The sequence below is a fragment of the Populus alba genome, chromosome 10 (genome assembly GCF_005239225.2).
Source record: "Populus alba chromosome 10, ASM523922v2, whole genome shotgun sequence".
NCBI classification, from domain to species: domain Eukaryota; kingdom Viridiplantae; phylum Streptophyta; class Magnoliopsida; order Malpighiales; family Salicaceae; genus Populus; species Populus alba.
The window spans coordinates 2,485,633-2,503,249 of NC_133293.1; the positions used below are offsets into that span (position 1 = coordinate 2,485,633).

The 17,617-nt window shown below is 35.4% G+C and overlaps 2 protein-coding genes across 2 annotated transcripts; both read left to right on the forward strand.

Moving 5' to 3' along the window:
- Positions 1-8,298: 8,298 nt before the first annotated feature.
- LOC118051987 (G-type lectin S-receptor-like serine/threonine-protein kinase At4g27290) lies at positions 8,299-10,966 on the forward strand. Its single transcript, XM_073411684.1, has 4 exons — positions 8,299-9,565; positions 9,891-10,031; positions 10,288-10,433; positions 10,676-10,966. Exons 1-4 carry the CDS (start codon positions 8,299-8,301, stop codon positions 10,964-10,966), a joined length of 1,845 nt encoding a protein of 614 aa, XP_073267785.1.
- A 238-nt stretch (positions 10,967-11,204) lies between these two features.
- On the forward strand, positions 11,205-12,179 carry LOC140954233 (G-type lectin S-receptor-like serine/threonine-protein kinase At4g27290). The gene is made up of 3 exons (XM_073411855.1): positions 11,205-11,388; positions 11,469-11,619; positions 11,743-12,179. The coding sequence occupies exons 1-3, from the start codon at positions 11,300-11,302 to the stop codon at positions 12,046-12,048; spliced, it is 546 nt and encodes a 181-aa protein (XP_073267956.1). The 5' UTR covers positions 11,205-11,299; the 3' UTR covers positions 12,049-12,179.
- The last annotated feature ends 5,438 nt before the right edge of the window (positions 12,180-17,617 follow it).

Sequence of the window (17,617 nt, forward strand, 5' to 3'; positions counted from 1 at the left end):
TCTTCTGGGAAACACATAAATTGCTTAACCCTTCAAGTACACAGTCACCTGTTCATGTTAATAATAGCAATAATAATCTATCAGTGCATGCGAGGGGGGGGGGGGGGCAGCAAGGAATAATAGCGGGGTAGATGTCCCCGAGAACAGCTGCCATCAGACGAGCTGCAAAGGAAGTTCTAATTCGAGCATGACCTGTATCTGTTAGCACAAAGACTGTCAATTTTGGAAATTAGTACTGCGTGTTTCCAACGCTCTCTCTTGTGTGGAAATATTTGCAAGTGAACCTTCAGTTCTGAAGACTTGGAGGTCAAGAGCAGACTAAATGAAGATTGGTTCTCCCTTGAAACTCCATTAATTCTCTATTGTTTGTCAGTTTTCTAGTAACTGTACAATAAAGCTATTGCCAGAAAGTGTTGACTGGGTTGGATTGAAGTGGACACAAGAAGGTGAGGATGACTCTTTAACTCTACATGCCCACTTGCTTAAGCTGTGATTAAGCTACGATCGTAAATTATTAAGAAGTTTTCAATTTCAGCTAAGGAAACTTGTTTAATGCTTCTCCCAGTGACTTTGATTTCGTCAGTATACAATCTAAGACTGTAGTAAACAATCTATACATACTACTAATAATGCCTTTATTTACTTCTCATCTTTCCCAGTTAATTATACTTTGAATCCTGAAAGGCGGCCGTGGGGTTTTCACTTTGCCTCTCTCAATCTCTCTCTTTCTTTCTGTTTCTCTTCCATTTCCATCCAACATTGTTTTGATGTGTTCATGTTAATAACACACGGTAAACGCAAGACGAGCTACAAAGAAATTTCTAAATAGCAAATAGACTTACTGCACATCACACACATAGACATAGACTTGATCTCAACAAAAATGTTAATTTTAGAAATTAATTAATATTTCCATGATTCCAACATTCGCATATTTAAAAGTGTGGTAGCGGTTGCTTTTCAAAAAGACTTTTCATTCTAAAACACATTAAAATAATATCTTTTTATTTTTTAAAAAATTAATTTTTAGATCAAGACATCAAAATAATCTGAAAATATAAAAAACATATAAAATAAAAATTTTCAAATTTTCAAAAGGACTTCCAACACAATACCAATGTATCTGTTAGCTCAAAGAATTAATACTGCCGTGTTTCCAACGTTCACTCTTGTGTGGAAATATTTGCAAGTGAACCTTCAGTTCCATATATATTCAGCACCACATGAAGAGTGGACAATATCTATACATCCAAGTTCCGAAGACTTGGAGGTCAAGGACAGAACAAATGAAGATTGGTTCTCCCTTGTTGATGCTGAGAGAGAAAGACCTTTGAGGACGACCAATCCCACGGCATCTTGAGGGCAAGAACCTTCAAACTCCATTCTCCATTGTTTGTCAGTTTTCTAGTAACTATTCAATAAAGCTATTGCCAAAACGTCTTGATTGGTGTACAAGAAATTCAACAAATACAAATTGAATTACCGATGGTTTTTTTTTCATCGGTATTTTGCGGTGATATTCACCGAAGAAATTTTTCCATTGCTAACTCCTTCAGTATATATTGACAGAAACACTCTGTCGGTAAATACCGAGGGAATCCCAGACAAAATATGAAGAATAAAAAAAAAAAAAGTTGTGCGATGATGTGTAAGTTTTTGTGGATGAGTTTACCGATGGAATTACAGTCAAATTCAAACCGGGTTGTCCGTATAGTGATGTGTCAAAAACATCGATAGAATTACAGTAGGAGTGACAGACAAAGTAATTCTGTTAGTAATTCCATCGGTAATAGTTAATATATGACCTGACCATCGACCCTTCCCTATTTCTCCTTCTTCTCCCCCCGCATCCAAAACCCCCCCCAAATTCTAGTGTTAGCAACATGCATGGAGTTATAAATAACAACAGTAATCCTTATAGGAATGTGGTTATGGATGCAATGAGAATGAATCTAGGTAATGTTAGCCAATGTCCAATTATAGAAGAAAAACCTAATACATACACGCCCACATTATAGGATGGTTGCACGAATCATAGTAAATTATCGGTTGTTGCATGGTTGTTCACCATCAAGTCAGATTGTGGGTTGATTGAGGCCGATTATGACAGAATTATCGAATGGGCAAGAAGTATTTTACCTGAAAAGAACAGGCTAAAAGAGAACTTCTATGCTGCTAAGTCCATGATAAAACCTCTCAGTTTAGGATACCAAAAAATTAACATGTTCCTTAACTTCTACATGTTGTACTACCTTAAAAATGTTGAGCTGATCGAGTGCATGACATGTGGACATTCCCATTATAAACCCAGAACTGGCATGGAAAAGACTCTCGTGACATATAAAAGACTTAGATACTTCCCAATCACACTTAGATTGCAGAGGTTATTCATGTCACCAAGAACTGGTGAGCACATGACATAGAACCAATCATATGATGTGGTTGATGGAATAATGGTGCTTCCTTTTAACGATGAAGGATGAAAAACTTTAACAGTGTATATCATCACTTTTCAGCTGAATCAAGGAACATGTATCTTGAGTTGTACACATATGGATTCGACCCATTTGAGTCATTTACTGCTCCTTATTCTTGTTGACCGGTCATACTCACGATTTACAACTTGCCACCAGAGATATGTATGAGGTCGGAGTTCATGTTTTTATTTATGATGATACCTAGTCTGAACAGTCCGGGCCGGAATATAGATGTTTGTCTTCGACTGTTAATTGATGAGTTGACACTATAATGGTCCTCCAAAGCTTTAACTTATGATATATTGAGAAAACAAATTTATCTTATGAGGGCAGCTTTGATGTGGATTATCAATGATTTTCCAGCTTATGGAAAGGTTTATAGTTGAAGCACGCATGGAAAACTAGCATGTCCATACTGCATGGAAAACAACAAGGCATTCACAATAACAAATGAAGGTAAAGCTTCTTTTTTTTATTCCCACTATCATTTTTTGCCAACGAATCACAGGTACAGAAAGAACATAAATAATTTTTTTATTGGTAGAGTTTAAAAGGATGTTGCACCCTTATGTCTTTTTAGTGAAGAATTGCATGACGTTGTATCAGAGTACGGTGACATTGTGTTTGGTTTTTATTATGGTAAGAAGAAGTTTTCTGGTTGTGGTTTAACCCACAATTGGGTAAAGCGAAGCATTTTCTAGGAGCTTCCTTATTTGAAAACTAATCTCCTTAGCCATAACCTTGACATCATACACATATAAAAGAATGTGTCAAAGAACATTTTCAATACTGTCATGGATGTCAAGGGGAAGACAAAAGACAACATCAAGGCTAGAATGGATATAGCATTGTTTTGTAACCGTAAAAATATGGAGTTGGTTTTTTATGAGTCATGGGTTGCAAAACCCAAAGAAAGCTTTGTGTTAGAGAAAAGATGCACAACTACTAGTCTACCATTGGCTTAATAGTCTGTGTTTTCCTGATGGACATGCCTCGAACATATCAAGGTTGGTTAATCTAGAGGAATGCAAATTGTATGAAATGAAGAGCCATGAGTGCCACGTGTTTATGCAAACACTCATTCCATTAGCTTATTGTGATTTGTTGCCAAAGAGGATATGAGATGTGTTGCTACCCTATTTTTGACCCATATTTTTGATAAATTTTCAAAAAAATCAAAAATAGCAAAAAAACAACGAAAAAAAAAAGATTTTGATATATTTGCATCGTTTTTAGCATTTTCAATGTCATTTAAGAAGAATCTAAATTTTCAAAGGTATTTTGAACGCGTTCAACTTTTAACGCGTAAATTTTACAATCACTGATTTTTCTTGTTGAGTCGACGTTGATATTGCTCGCTTTCAAAAATACAAAAAAATAAGAAAAAATCAAAATTTACAAAAAAGAATAAAAAGAAAAGAAAAGGAAAAGTTGAGGGACTAATTTGGAAACCTAGCAAAACTTCTCCTATAAATACTAAGCTACAGTGAAACTGGCATGGGGGGAGAAAAATTTACACGGAAGGAAGAAAATTTTACAGGCATGGTCAGAGGAAATTTTGGAGAAAACAAAAGGAAAAAAAACCGTACCTAAATTTATCTAAAAAGAGAAGCCGCTGCTCCCTCCTTTGACAAAAAGTAGCCGGCCACTCATTTTTCCCTTTTGCCTAGCCAAAGAAGACCAGAGCCCCATCTTCTTCCCCATTTCCTAGACAAGCCGCTAGCCCCTCTGCTCTTTCTCCGACCATCCCAACCAAAGTCACAGCAACCCCGGCTAAGCAAAGATTTTCATCTTCACCGTCTTCATCTCCTCCTCCCAGTAGCGGTGTCTCCGTCTCAAACGCCAGCAACCCAAAAGCCAGGAGACCCAGCTTTCTCCTCACTCGGCCTTGATAACCCATTCTCCTGGACCATCCACCAGCTTGTGAAGACCCGACGATCCCCCACTCTTCTTCATCAGTTTAACCCCACGTAGCAGATCTAGACCTTGAATCAACGACCGGATTTACCACCAGCAGAGGGAAACGAACCAGGAGGAAGAAGGTAGACCGAGGTAGATTTGAAAAAAGGAGAATCGGAAACTGTTTGTGTTGATTGGGTTGCTTTGTAGGTGACCGGGAGATGCACCGCTGATACGGGCGGGAAGAGAAGGAGATGGTCGCGATCCACCAGTTTGTTGGTCTTCGCCGGCGGTGGCACATGGATCCACGCATTGCCAGTGGTGGTGGTGTGTGATGTCCATGCGCCGCCACTAGTCCAGTTGTACCCAAAAGGCTTTCCTGCAATTTTGTTATTTTAGGGGGGTATTTTCTGTAATTTTGAAATTGTTAAGGCCTTGTTTGGGTAAATTTTGAATTTTTGCTATTTTGTAATATTTTGTAATATGTAAATGTGGGTGTATGAGAAAAACATAATAAAAAGAGATGTGTGTGTGTTTGTATTTTATGTATTTATTTATGTTATTGAATTATAAAAATAAAAAAGGACAACAAGAATTAAGTGTTTAATTTGAATATGGTTAAATATTTTGAGGATAAATAAAAATCATGTTATATTTCTCGTGAAAATGTAAGAACACGTTTCTACATTTATTTTGGGATTTAATAACTAATTTATTAAAGCCTTAAGAATTTGATTAATATTTCAAACTTTCAAATTGCATCAAATCACAAAGCAGTCTATTAAGGTAGGGTGCGCTAGGGCTGTTAATACCTTCCCTAGCCACAATTAGTCCCCTACCCTTGAATCTCTAATAAATACCAGTACATATATAAAGTCTAAAAATAAACACACTTTTAAGGTAAGCATTTTTCATTTCTAAAGTCTATAGTTTTTGTTTAATATAACTTGTTGCCTATTTTATTGTTTTTATTGCAATAATGATTTATTGTTTTGTTGAATTTTAATGGATTATTGTTAAATTTTCCATATAAATGTTAATTGAATATATAGAATTAAATTTAATTGTTTTATCTCAATTTTATTGTATATATTGCATAATAGAGTGTTTGATTGTTTTGTTGAATTTTAATTATTATTGATAAATTTATATAGATGTTAGTTGAATATATAGGAATAAATTATTTCTGGTATAAATAAACTAAAATCAATTGGTTTGTGGCATAAATCTTGTTAATATTTGCAAGTTTGAATAATTTGGGTAGTCTCTAATAATGGGGAGGTGCTCTTGAATTTTTTTTTAAAAAAAAATTAATATTTGATTATTTTTTTAACAAGCATTTTGAAAAGGAATGCCCGAAAAGAGCATAGCTCAATGCTATCTCAGTAGAGAGGGGTGCTAAGGAGATGACATATGGGAATCCTATGCGTGTGATGGATGGCTAAGACAAGAATTTAGTCATCGAAGGGCCAGCCTTTGTATGGAGGAGGTGGCTGGGCCAAACTGCCTTGGGCAAAGGCAGAATTAGAGGAGTTCCATAACTTTGACGATGGACAAATCATGGTGATGGAAACAGAGTTGATTGTTGTACAATGGACAATTAAGCAATATTTAAATTTTATGCTTGGAGGTTTGGCATCCGAAATGGTTGGAGAATTAGATGTTTGTATGGGAGCTCATATGGTTTTTCAAATTGATTTTGTGTGAATGTATTTTTTGAAGCAGGATGGATACCTTGGATGCGTGTGATTAGTGTGTCCGAACTTCATGAAAACATGCTTGCGAGTATGACGTGTTTGATATTTGTTGAAAACTAACGGGCCAAAATAGAATTGTGTCACATCTTGGTTTTGAAACAAGTTGACAAAGATTTGGTGGACTGAATTGTTGTTGAATGTGGGTAAAGCTAAAGGTTTCGTAGGGAGAAACATGGATTGTGACAAGGAATTGATGAAGTGCAAGGGTACTTCAAGTCTGTCTAACGAGGGCGTCGAGTTATTTTAGTAAGGGTGGTTTGTAACAGTGTCAAATGTGCACAAGGTTCACACTTCAGCAGGCTATCCAAAACATTGTTTCGGGCACTGGCAGCAATGCCAACAGTTGGGAAAATTGACAATATAATTTTGTGCACTTGTAAGTTCGTCAAGGAAAATTAACAGCGCAAATTGTTTGACGAACATGGGTTGGATGTTGGACTGTATAGAGCAGGCAATAAAACTCATCAGGGGTGTAGGTTGATGAAAACAAGGGTTGTCGCAGACATTGGTAGCGCAAACATTGGCAGCATGAACGCAGATGCGAATTTACAACAACTTATGCAAGTCATGGGCATAACTTGGCACGATCTAAAACTTGGACGAAGGACTATCTAAGGCATGCAAGAGACGTGGCAGCAACATGGACAACAAGGATGGGAAATTACATAAGTGGTTATGGGCAGTCACACCATGATTGTTAGAGGGGGAAGTTGTCCAAGAGCATAGGGGATGTGTTGGAAAACATGGGAGCATGGCTAGAAAATGCTCTCAACCCACTAAAATCATGGGAGATCATGGCGATCATGGGGGAAAACTACCCATTACTTGTTAGATAACGGGGTCATTATGTTCATGGGTGAACAAGGGTGAGATAGTGTCCCACTACTTCCTTAAATGTAGGAATGAAAGTTAAGCCTTGTAAATGCTTGTCTTTAAATAGTTGTTGCAGCTCTTAGTTGTGGGGGCATGACATGGGGGATGCAAACTTGGTGTAGCATGTGATCTTTGTGCATAGCACACATACGGATTTATGTATAATGTATTCCTTTGTCTACGAGATTAATAAAAGTTAGGAAAGAGTTCCCGTAAAGCTTGTTGTGCACTTTGATTAACTTATTCTACTTATTTATGTATCTTGTTTGTCTTCTAACTTGGGAAAGTGGGGAAAAACTCTTGGGTGAGGGAAATACTTGGTTACTAGGCAAACACGAGTGGAATTGATAAGGATAGGATAGGTTGAGTCTAGTGGGGACTAAGCTGCCGCACGAGTTTATTTGTGGAGCGAAAAATATAAAAATACTTTGGATATCACGCACACTGGTGGCTCTGTTCTATTTGTTGCACATGTGAAGCGGATAGTAAGATTAATTTTAAATGACATCTAGGATTAATTAATTTTTTGTTATTTAAAAATATATTTAACTTACAATATTTTTTTTTACAGGCTATGTCTCTTGGATGTGAGCCGAGCTTAATGGAGCTTTTTGTCGAGAGCACAAGTGGAGTGAAGACTGCCAAAGGAGGGTGCAATAGTTCATTAATAACCGCACTTAATATTTTGTGGTATGTTCGTTTAACCATTTTCTTTCATAAGTAATTATTTTCTTGAATTGAATTTGAGGATTTCTTTTTTAATTTTTAGGAGACATATAATAGCCAGTTGAGGAAGAGATACAGGGATGATCCTTCAACCCACTCGTGTTTTGATCCGAATTAGTGGATGGAGCCAAGATCTTTTGATGGGCCCAATAAAAATTAGGTATACGGACTCTCCAACACTACATCCAAGAACTTGTGGGTGGCTCATAGTGTCTCAATCGTTGAGAGCTCTCAATAAATATCGAGTACCCAGTCTCAGGAGTTCGTGTCCTTGTAACAACACACGGTTCATCTCACCGAAAAATATGAATGACTCTCGGTGGATTATGAATTCTGTTAAATGGTCATGGACATGAAATCACATATTGGTGGTACATGTATGGCCTTTTTTAGCTGTATGGTTCCTTAAGCTTATAGGGTCACTTCAAAGCCAACAATTTCCAGAGTCTTGCGTTTACCTATGTAGTGTACACTAATTGTGATGTTAAATAGGCAATTCCTTGAGACTAATATTTTCACATCTAGCAAGGCCAGCCATTTTGTAATATAACAAAGTGAGAGCACCAATGGATTACATCCCCATGCTTGTTTTCTGCTTCATTTCATTTCTGATTGTAAGAACAGCCACACCTACTGACACCATAAACACAGCTCAGTTCATCAGAGATGGAGACACTATAGTTTCAGCTGGTGGGACCTATGAATTAGGATTTTTCAGCCCCGGGAAATCCAAAAACCGATACTTGGGGATATGGTATGGCAAAATATCTGTCCAGACAGCAGTTTGGGTTGCCAACAGAGAAACTCCACTTAACGATTCGTCAGGAGTTGTAAGGCTTACCAACGAAGGACTTCTTGTCCTTCTCAATCGTAGTGGAAGCATCATTTGGTCTTCCAACACATCAGCACCTGCTAGGAATCCAGTTGCACAGCTTTTGGATTCAGGAAACCTTGTTGTGAAAGAGGAGGGTGATAATAACATGGAAAATTCCTTGTGGCAGAGTTTTGAACATCCATCTAACACACTATTACCGGGCATGAAGGTAGGACGGAATATAATAACTGGCATGGAGTGGCACTTGACATCATGGAAGTCACAAGATGATCCTTCCAGAGGTAATGTTACAGGCGCCCTTATTCCTGGTGGATATCCTGAGTATGCAGCGGTGGAAGATTCGAAACTGAAGTATCGAGGTGGGCCATGGAATGGTCTGGGGTTCAGTGGCTTGCCTCGGATGAAACCAAATCCATTATACACATTTGAATTTGTTTTTAATGATAAGGAGATATTTTTCAGAGAAAATCTTGTTAATAACTCAACGTATTGGAGGGTCGTCTTAAGTCAGAGTGGTGATATCCAGAACCTTCTCTGGATCGAGCAAACTCAAAGTTGGTTTCTTTATGAAACAGCAAATACAGATAATTGTGAAAGTTATAACCTCTGTGGCGCAAATGGTATCTGTAGCATTGACCACTCTCCAGTTTGCGATTGCTTGAATGGATTTGTACCAAAAGTTCCAAGAGACTGGAAGAAGACAGATTGGTCAAGTGGTTGCGTTAGAAAGACTGCACTAAATTGTTCCAGAGATGGGTTTCGGAAGCTCAGAGGTTTGAAGATGCCGGAGACAAGAAAATCATGGTTCAACAGGAGTATGAACCTGGAGGAGTGCAAGAACACATGCTTGAAGAACTGCAGCTGTACTGCGTATGCAAACTTGGACATCAGGGATGGAGGAAGCGGTTGCTTGCTTTGGTTCAATGATTTGATTGATATGAGAACTTTCCTTCAAAATGAGCAAGACATTTTTATACGGATGGCTGCATCAGAACTAGGTATGAATTTTTCCTCAGATTAGAGAAGTCGTTTTTTTTTTTTTTTTTTATTATTATTATTATTATTATTATTATTAAAATTCGAAATATATTCAAACTAGTAAGCTGATACAACGTTTAAAAATCTTAAAACCAAGCTATATAGTCTCTGAGCGTATCCAAACCTTTCCTTGCAAGGCTATCGGCAATAGAGTTTCCTTGCTTGAATGATCCAGATCATATATGGCCAATGAAAACTTTCCAGCCATAATAACTAACCAAACAAATACAAAAGGCATTTGGCATTTCCTCTTTTTAACACCAGTTTTTCTGTACCATGTTATAGATAACGGTGACTCTGCGAAGGTTAATAGCAAATCCAAAGTGAAGAAAAGGATCATAGTAAGCTCTGTGTTGTCCACTGGGATTCTGTGCATTGGCCTATGCTTGGTCTTGTATGTTTGGAAAAAGAAGCAGCAGAAAAACAGTACGTATTCACACCATCAAAATCTAAGTATTCCTATCGCACCAGTCCTGGATCATCAGATAGCAAGATTGGTTTTTAAAAATAAAAAAAATTGAATTTGATTTTCAGTAATATAAGGTATGACTGTAAGTTGTTCAAAGCCCAGTTTTGTTTGATGCTATAAAAATCTTGAGTTTAGCAGCAAATAGAGATCCTTTGTCTTTCTTTCTATGTTTTCAACAAGCATAACAGTTATCCTGACAAGGAAAAATGACAGGTAATTTGCAAAGAAGATCAAATAACAAGGACTTGAAGGAAGAACTAGAATTACCCTTCTTTAACATGGATGAGTTGGCTTGTGCAACAAATAAATTTTCTGTATCCAATAAACTAGGAGAAGGGGGTTTCGGACCTGTTTATAAGGTAATAATTATCTTTAAACAGCCGTGCAATATAGCTTCTGACTTTTCATGGTACAAACTCCAGGAACCAATGGAGTTCTGTGGTATTGAAATTGTTCCACTACAGAACCAACCTTTTTTTAGCATAAAAGGATGACTGATTGGAAAGAATTCCTGAACAGATACAAGCTGCATGAAATTAATTCTCTAAGAATTCAGCAGACAACGTATGATTTGCTTATGATGCTGAGTAATTATTTACAGGGAACATTAACAGATGGACGAGAAATAGCTGTCAAGAGGCTCTCTAAGAATTCAAGACAAGGACTTGATGAGTTCAAAAATGAAGTCAAACATATCGTGAAACTTCAGCACCGGAATCTAGTGAGTCTTCTTGGATGCTGCATTGAAGGAGATGAAAATATAGTGGTCTACGAGCTTTTGCCTAACAAAAGCTTGGACTTCTACATTTTTGGTATGAATCTCACAAAACTTTTCAAAAAGCTAATCCAATGTTTCAAATTTAGCACTATTGAGCTTCCAAAATGGATTTGACATCAATTGTTTAGCCATTTATTGAGCATCGTTCAAAGCCCAACATTTATGACAAATTCTGCCATTTATGCATATGTAATTGTAACTCAAAATTCATTGATCGTAACTTATCATCTCCTTTTTTCTTGTTCCTTCACCAACATTTATGAGTCTGATAAGAGATGTAATGGATTGACTTGGGCAGATGAGACTCGAAGCTTGCTACTAGACTGGTCTAAGCGCTACAACATCATCAACGGGATTGCTCGAGGACTCCTTTATCTTCACAAAGATTCGAGACTAAGAATAATCCACAGAGATCTCAAAACCAGCAATATTTTGTTGGATTACGAAATGAATCCAAAAATCTCAGACTTTGGCCTGGCTAGAAGTTTTGGAGAAAATGAAACTGAAGCCAATACTAATAAAGTGGCTGGAACGTAGTGAGTGTCTTCATCTCCATCATACGCATTTTATCTTCATAGTCTGCAAATGGAACTTAAAATTCTATGAATACATGCAGTGGTTACATATCTCCAGAGTACGCAAATTATGGGCTCTACTCGCTAAAATCAGACGTCTTCAGCTTTGGAGTATTGGTGCTAGAGATAGTGGGTGGCTATAGGAACAGAGGATTCCGTCATCCAGATCACCACCTCAACCTTATTGGGCATGTAGGAGTCAAAGCTATGTTACTTATTATCTTTAATTTCAATATATTCTTGAGTACTTTTTTTCAGAAACCAGATGCCTGCACATGTTTAATGTGTAATTGACAGCATGGTTTTGTGTATCAGGCTTGGATACTGTTCAAACAAGGCAGGCCTCTGGAACTGGCTGCGGGATCAAAAGTTGAAACACCCTATTTGTCTGAAGTGCTACGTTCAATTCATGTGGGGCTGTTGTGTGTGCAAGAAAATCCAGAAGATAGACCAAACATGTCATATGTGGTTTTGATTTTGGGTAATGAAGACGAATTGCCTTATCCTAAACAACCAGGATTCTTCACTGAAAGGGATCTTGTTGAAGCAAGCTATTCATCGAGCGAGAGCAAACCACCTTCGGCAAACGTATGCTCAGTTTCAGTGTTAGAGGCAAGATAGATTACTTGTATTTTTATTCTTAAGAAAACTTGTGTGCTTGTTTTGCGTGGTCTTGATGTTTGTGATCGTGTGCTCATAAAAACTCTACTGAATGTTTTCCATGGCAAGGTTAATTTCCAGGAAATTATTAACATTTTTCAGTGAAAGAAAAAAAAAGGAAAAGTTTAGAAGTTAAAATTTAACCCAAATACAAATACAACTCAAGCTTTTAGAGGGGAGGGACTCCATCAAACTGGGCTCTCGGCTTGGCTCGATTGAGGCCTAGACTTGGGTGTATTGTAAAATAATTTTTTGCACTACAAAACATTAGTTTATCCTAACTTAAATTTGAACTTGGGTCTGGCCCTTAAAGAATTACCAGTCCATTCCATGAATGGTAAAACTAATTAGTTTTCTTCTAGAAGGATTTTTGTAGATCTGAACAGCTTTTTCAGGTCAAAAGACATGTAATTTAAAGCTATAAATTTTTAGGTTTAATTCAAATTTTATGGAGGGTAATCAAAGCTAATAAGAGAATTTTATCAGCTTTTGGTTCCTAAATTTGTTTATAAAAGGGATTGAAGAAGAGTGTTTTCAAGTTAGTTTTTCTGCACTGTTTGGATAGATTTATCTACAGAATATGACATTCTTTGGCACATATTTTGCATCTTAAATCCTATGAAGGTTTTTTAAGCTTTATTCCTCTTTCTTTTCCTCATAATCTAGAGCATAGTTTCAATCCTTATAGAAGGACATTAAGTATAATTTATTTTTATCTGTTGAAAATTGTTTACGAGTACACTTAAAGAAGACAGTGTTGTTGAAATCCTGTGAAGCTTATTGAAGTGAGTTTTTTTACACAAAATGAGGAGCAATAAAGCCTCAAGGATAATTGATTTTAACTTTGGCAATAAAAAAAAATGAGATTGGTAATATTCTAAAATCGTTAACAAGTAATTACTTTAAATTGGTTTTGTTTAAGTATATTTTTTTATACAAATTTAGTATACATGCTAGAATTGTATTTCTATATCTTATGCAAGTCTACATATTGACTTAATATGCATGCTATCATTTTTTTATTGCACGATTACCATGTTCTTGTTGGGTCCTAAAATCTATACACGCATCGATAACGATAAATTTAAGGTAATATTTGGGAGTCCCTATTATTCCATTAGATAGATCTAGAGCTGTATCGTTTGCATGTGAATTATGTGATCAAGTGCTCACGAGTAGGGGCGGAGATTAGTGGGGGCCTTAGGCCCCTGCAAAAGTCTTAAGATTTTATAACTAGACTGAACTACTTTTTTTAAAAAAAATGGAAAACGTTGTCATTTTCCATTAAAGATATAAATCTCTAATTAATAATAATTTAGATTACTGCATCTCTCTTCGTGAATGTGTGAGGGTGAGTTTTCTCTTATATTTTAGTTCTCTAACAAACCAAATCGACTTATCGAAGAATAACTGTCTTCATATTGTCATCCTATACTTTTTATTCACGAACTATTATTCATTGGATGGGGTAATCAGATTTTAATAGTGTTGGTGCTTATGTTCAAGGTTATCTTTGTGTCACACTTCCAAACCTAATTTCTTGGCTTTTCGAGAGTTGTATCGTTTCCATATGAGTTTTGTCACCAAGTTCTCACAAGTAGAGGCAGAGCTAGGGGGAGTTTAGTTGAGGCTAAGCCCCTGCAAAAGTCTTAAGATTTTATAACTAGACCCAACTCTATCTTATATATATATAAGGAAAACGTTGTCTTTTTCCATAAGAGATATAAATCCCTAGTTAAAAAGACAATAGCCACACCAGCAACCCAAAATCCTCCCTTCCTCTATTGTTTTCCCTGGCCCTCACATACCAAAATCCTTCAATTAAGATGGTTTAAAATTCTCCTTGCTTTTTTCTAAGCCACAACAAAGAATATTTAATGGGCAACAATATAGTTTTCATATGTAGCATGGACTCCATATTAATGTGGAATCCTTATGGTGTATGGAAACAATTATTTTATCCTTATTATAATAGAAATCTATCATTAAATAAGTTTCCAAGTCCACTAAGAATATTTTACAAACAAGAAAACTAAAGAGGAGACAACTTCAGATTTGATTCTCCTAACTTGTACAAGACTTCTAAAAGGGCAGTAAATGTAATCCTATCATATTTAAGATATTAAATTCGGATTTATTATTGTTATTATTATTTTCTTGTTAGTTTAGGGTTTATTTATATTATTGAGTTTAATTGTAAGTGGACATCATATAAGTCTATATAATGGGTCCATTAGAGTTTGTTTTAGTCTAGAGTCAATATAAATAAAGGCATAACCAGATATGTAAGTGATACAATTCCAATTAATAAAATTTCTTCAATAGGTGTTGATGTTTTCTCTCAACCCTTCCAATTTGTTCAGGTGTTTCAACACAAGATAATTGATAAATGATGCCATGCTCTTGAAAAAAAAAAAACAGGCATATTAAACTCTTGTCCATTATCTAATCTAAGAGTTTGAATATTGATGTTGAAATGAGTATGAACACAAGCTAGAAAGTTGGTAAGAATAGCTCTAGTTTCTTATTTGAATTTCATTAAAAATAACTAGGTGAATGTAGCGTAATCATCAACAATGGTAAGGAAGAATCTATAACTAGAATAAGAAGGAATAGAAAAAGGTCCCCAAATATCAATGTGAACTAATTGAAAGGCTTGATTGGATTTATTAGTTGACAAAGGTAAAGGAAGCCTTTTTTGCTTAGCTAAAGGGCAAAACTCGCTGATAGAATTGCTAGTAACTGTTATAGAACTACTTAGGAGATTAATTTTTTATGCTGGAATATGGCCTAAAAAAATGCCAAAGATCAGTGGCAACGATACATGATTTGACTAATGAACTAGAAGGCAAGCCAATAGAGCTGGGAAGGATTTCAGTATTAGATTGAGCAAAAGGTCTGTGAAAATGGTATAGGCCAAATTGAACTTCAGCAAGCTCAATCATCCTCCATTTGCTTAGATCCTTCAAGATACATTTTATTTGAAGAAAAAATAATCCAATAGAATTATCAGCAGTTAATCTTGAGAAAGAAACAAGATTGACATCAAAGGATGGAACATAAAGAGCGTTGTGTAAAATGATATCAGGAGAACATTTAACAGTTCCAGTAAAACAATTAGAACCGTTTGACCATTTGGTAAATGAACCTTGGAAGGAGTTCTAGGCAAAATAATTGAATAAAAAAGAAGAGGGCTACAGATCATATGATTTGTTGCTCCTGTATCAAGAATCCAAATGAGTTGATTCTGTGATGAAGAAATGGTATGACAAGAAGAAGACATACCTAATGCAAATGCAACATTAGTAGTAGAGTTTAAGTTTGAGTTGGAAATGCTATTGGCAAGAGTGAGCAGATTTTGGATTTGCTCTCAAGAGAAAACAATGTTGGGAGTGCTAGAATTTTGTGGATAACCTTTGAAAATTCTTGCCAATAGTTGGTGTATAAACAAATCTTTTTCCTCTTAGCCCCTTCTATCCAGGAGGTTATCCAATTAGCTAAAAGCATTTATCAACAAGAAGTCCTGAATAACCATAATGAGAGTAGATTGCACCAAACTTTCCTTTCTGTTTAGTAAAATGATTGGCGTATGTTGAACCTGGTCTTGAGGATTGATTCATAGTTTATTCAAGAGCCATTGCTTGTGAATCAATAGAAATGCCAACTGTATTTGTCAAAGACCTCTGACTCTCTTCTTGCAAAAGTAAAGAAAAAACTCTACCCATAGATGGTAAAGGAGATTGAAACAATAGTTGACTCCTGACTACAGAATAGGAATCATGAAGACCCATAAGAAATTTCAAAACATAATCTGATTGTTGTCGATCTATCAGATGTTTCATAATATTACATAAGCAAAGATCAAGATTTCCACATTTGCAACTGGGAATTGGACAATAATTGATGTATTCATCTCACAAAGCCTTGAATTCACTGAAATACACAGTGACAAATTTGGAATTCTGAGAAATAGAACTTAAAGATTTCTCCAAAGAGAGAACCCTTGGTATCACTTCTAAGATATCTAATACTTAGTTCTTCCCAAATATCAAAAGTTGTTGTCAAGTAAAGAAGACTACTATGGATATCCTTGGCAATGGAAATCATTAGCCAAAATAGAACAAGATTGTTAGATCTTAGCCAGGCCACACGAAGTGATTGATCAGTGGTGATAGGGTGAGCTAGAGAAGCTAGAGAACCATCAACAAAGGCAATTTAATTTTTTACTATTAAAGCAATTGACATGGATCGACTCCATACAATGTAATTCTCACCAGTGAAGATCTTAGAGACTAGAAGAGCACCAGGATTATCAGAAGGATGCAAGTAGTAGTAGCTGGATGAATCATTAGAAAGGTTCTCAACAGAGGCATTGGATGAACAATTATGTGCCGTAGAAGCATTATCCTCAAGATGATCAGACATTGTGAAGTTTTGGAAAGATCAAGAAAATGGTGAAAAGAAATGTGTAGACAGATATCTAATTATCATAAATGTATTCTGATACCATGTAAAACTACACATAAATAATTTGTGCAAAAGAGAAATGTGAAACTTAAGAGAAGAAAAATATGTTCTACTTGAAAAGGAATTCCCTTTTCTTTTGATATATCTTCCATATATTACTTTCTTTATAGGATGGTGTGAATATATATAGACTTTGATCTGCTACAACTAACTATAGCTGCTATAACTAACTTTAATTGCTAAAACTAATTATAACTGCTATAAATGACTTTACCTACTAACCATGATTACAGACTTTAACTCCATTGTATCAATAGCATTCTGTATATTCCAACACTTTTTTCTAAGCCACAACAAAGAAATTCAATTCAAGTCTGGTTTATTTTCAATTTATGGCAAGTTAACTTCTCATTTTTACTTCTCTCCATAGGTTTCAACAAACAAATTTATAAGTAGATTGTATAAGGTGCTCCTTGGATAGTTGGATTAGCCAATATTGGTAATATGCTTAGGTTCTTCTAGTAGATGAATTCATTACACGAGTTTATTTGTTAATTTTTTGTTGTTTTCATTTTTGTATAGCTTATAAAGTGTGTTTGTCAATTTTTTTTATTAGGGTTTGTTTAGGAAATGTCATAATGATTGTGATTCAAAATGTTTTTTTTATTTAAAAATATATTATAATAATATATATTTTTTATTTTTAAAAAAGTTATTTTTAACATCAATATATCAAAACAACTTAAAAATATATAAAAAAATAATATTTTTTTAAAAATAAATTTTTAAGAGAGCACTATGCAAAACACACCCTAGCTTTGCTCAGGACAATGCACCTTTTCATTTTCATATAATGTCATAATTAATTTTTGTCTCTTTTTATTTTTATTTTATTCTTTCTATTTATTTTTAGTTTTGCTATATTTTCTATAAAAATGATGAAAAAACAATGAAAAAATGATAATAAAAATGACGATGAAAAATATGATGATGAAAAACCAATAAAAAATTGAAATGAATGAAGAATAAATTAATATTTGGGTCGAGACAATATAAATTGAAA

Excerpts from the sequence above, each read along its gene's own strand:
- LOC140954233 (XM_073411855.1), top strand. The coding sequence starts at position 11,300 with ATGAATCCAAAAATCTCAGACTTTGGCCTGGCTAGAAGTTTTGGAGAA. Across the intron at positions 11,389-11,468 it reads AATAAAGTGGCTGGAACGTA|TGGTTACATATCTCCAGAGT; the intron begins GTGAGTGTCTTC and ends GAATACATGCAG. Across the intron at positions 11,620-11,742 it reads ACCTCAACCTTATTGGGCAT|GCTTGGATACTGTTCAAACA; the intron begins GTAGGAGTCAAA and ends TTTGTGTATCAG.
- LOC118051987 (XM_073411684.1), top strand. The coding sequence starts at position 8,299 with ATGGATTACATCCCCATGCTTGTTTTCTGCTTCATTTCATTTCTGATT. Across the intron at positions 9,566-9,890 it reads GATGGCTGCATCAGAACTAG|ATAACGGTGACTCTGCGAAG; the intron begins GTATGAATTTTT and ends ACCATGTTATAG. Across the intron at positions 10,434-10,675 it reads GTTTCGGACCTGTTTATAAG|GGAACATTAACAGATGGACG; the intron begins GTAATAATTATC and ends AATTATTTACAG.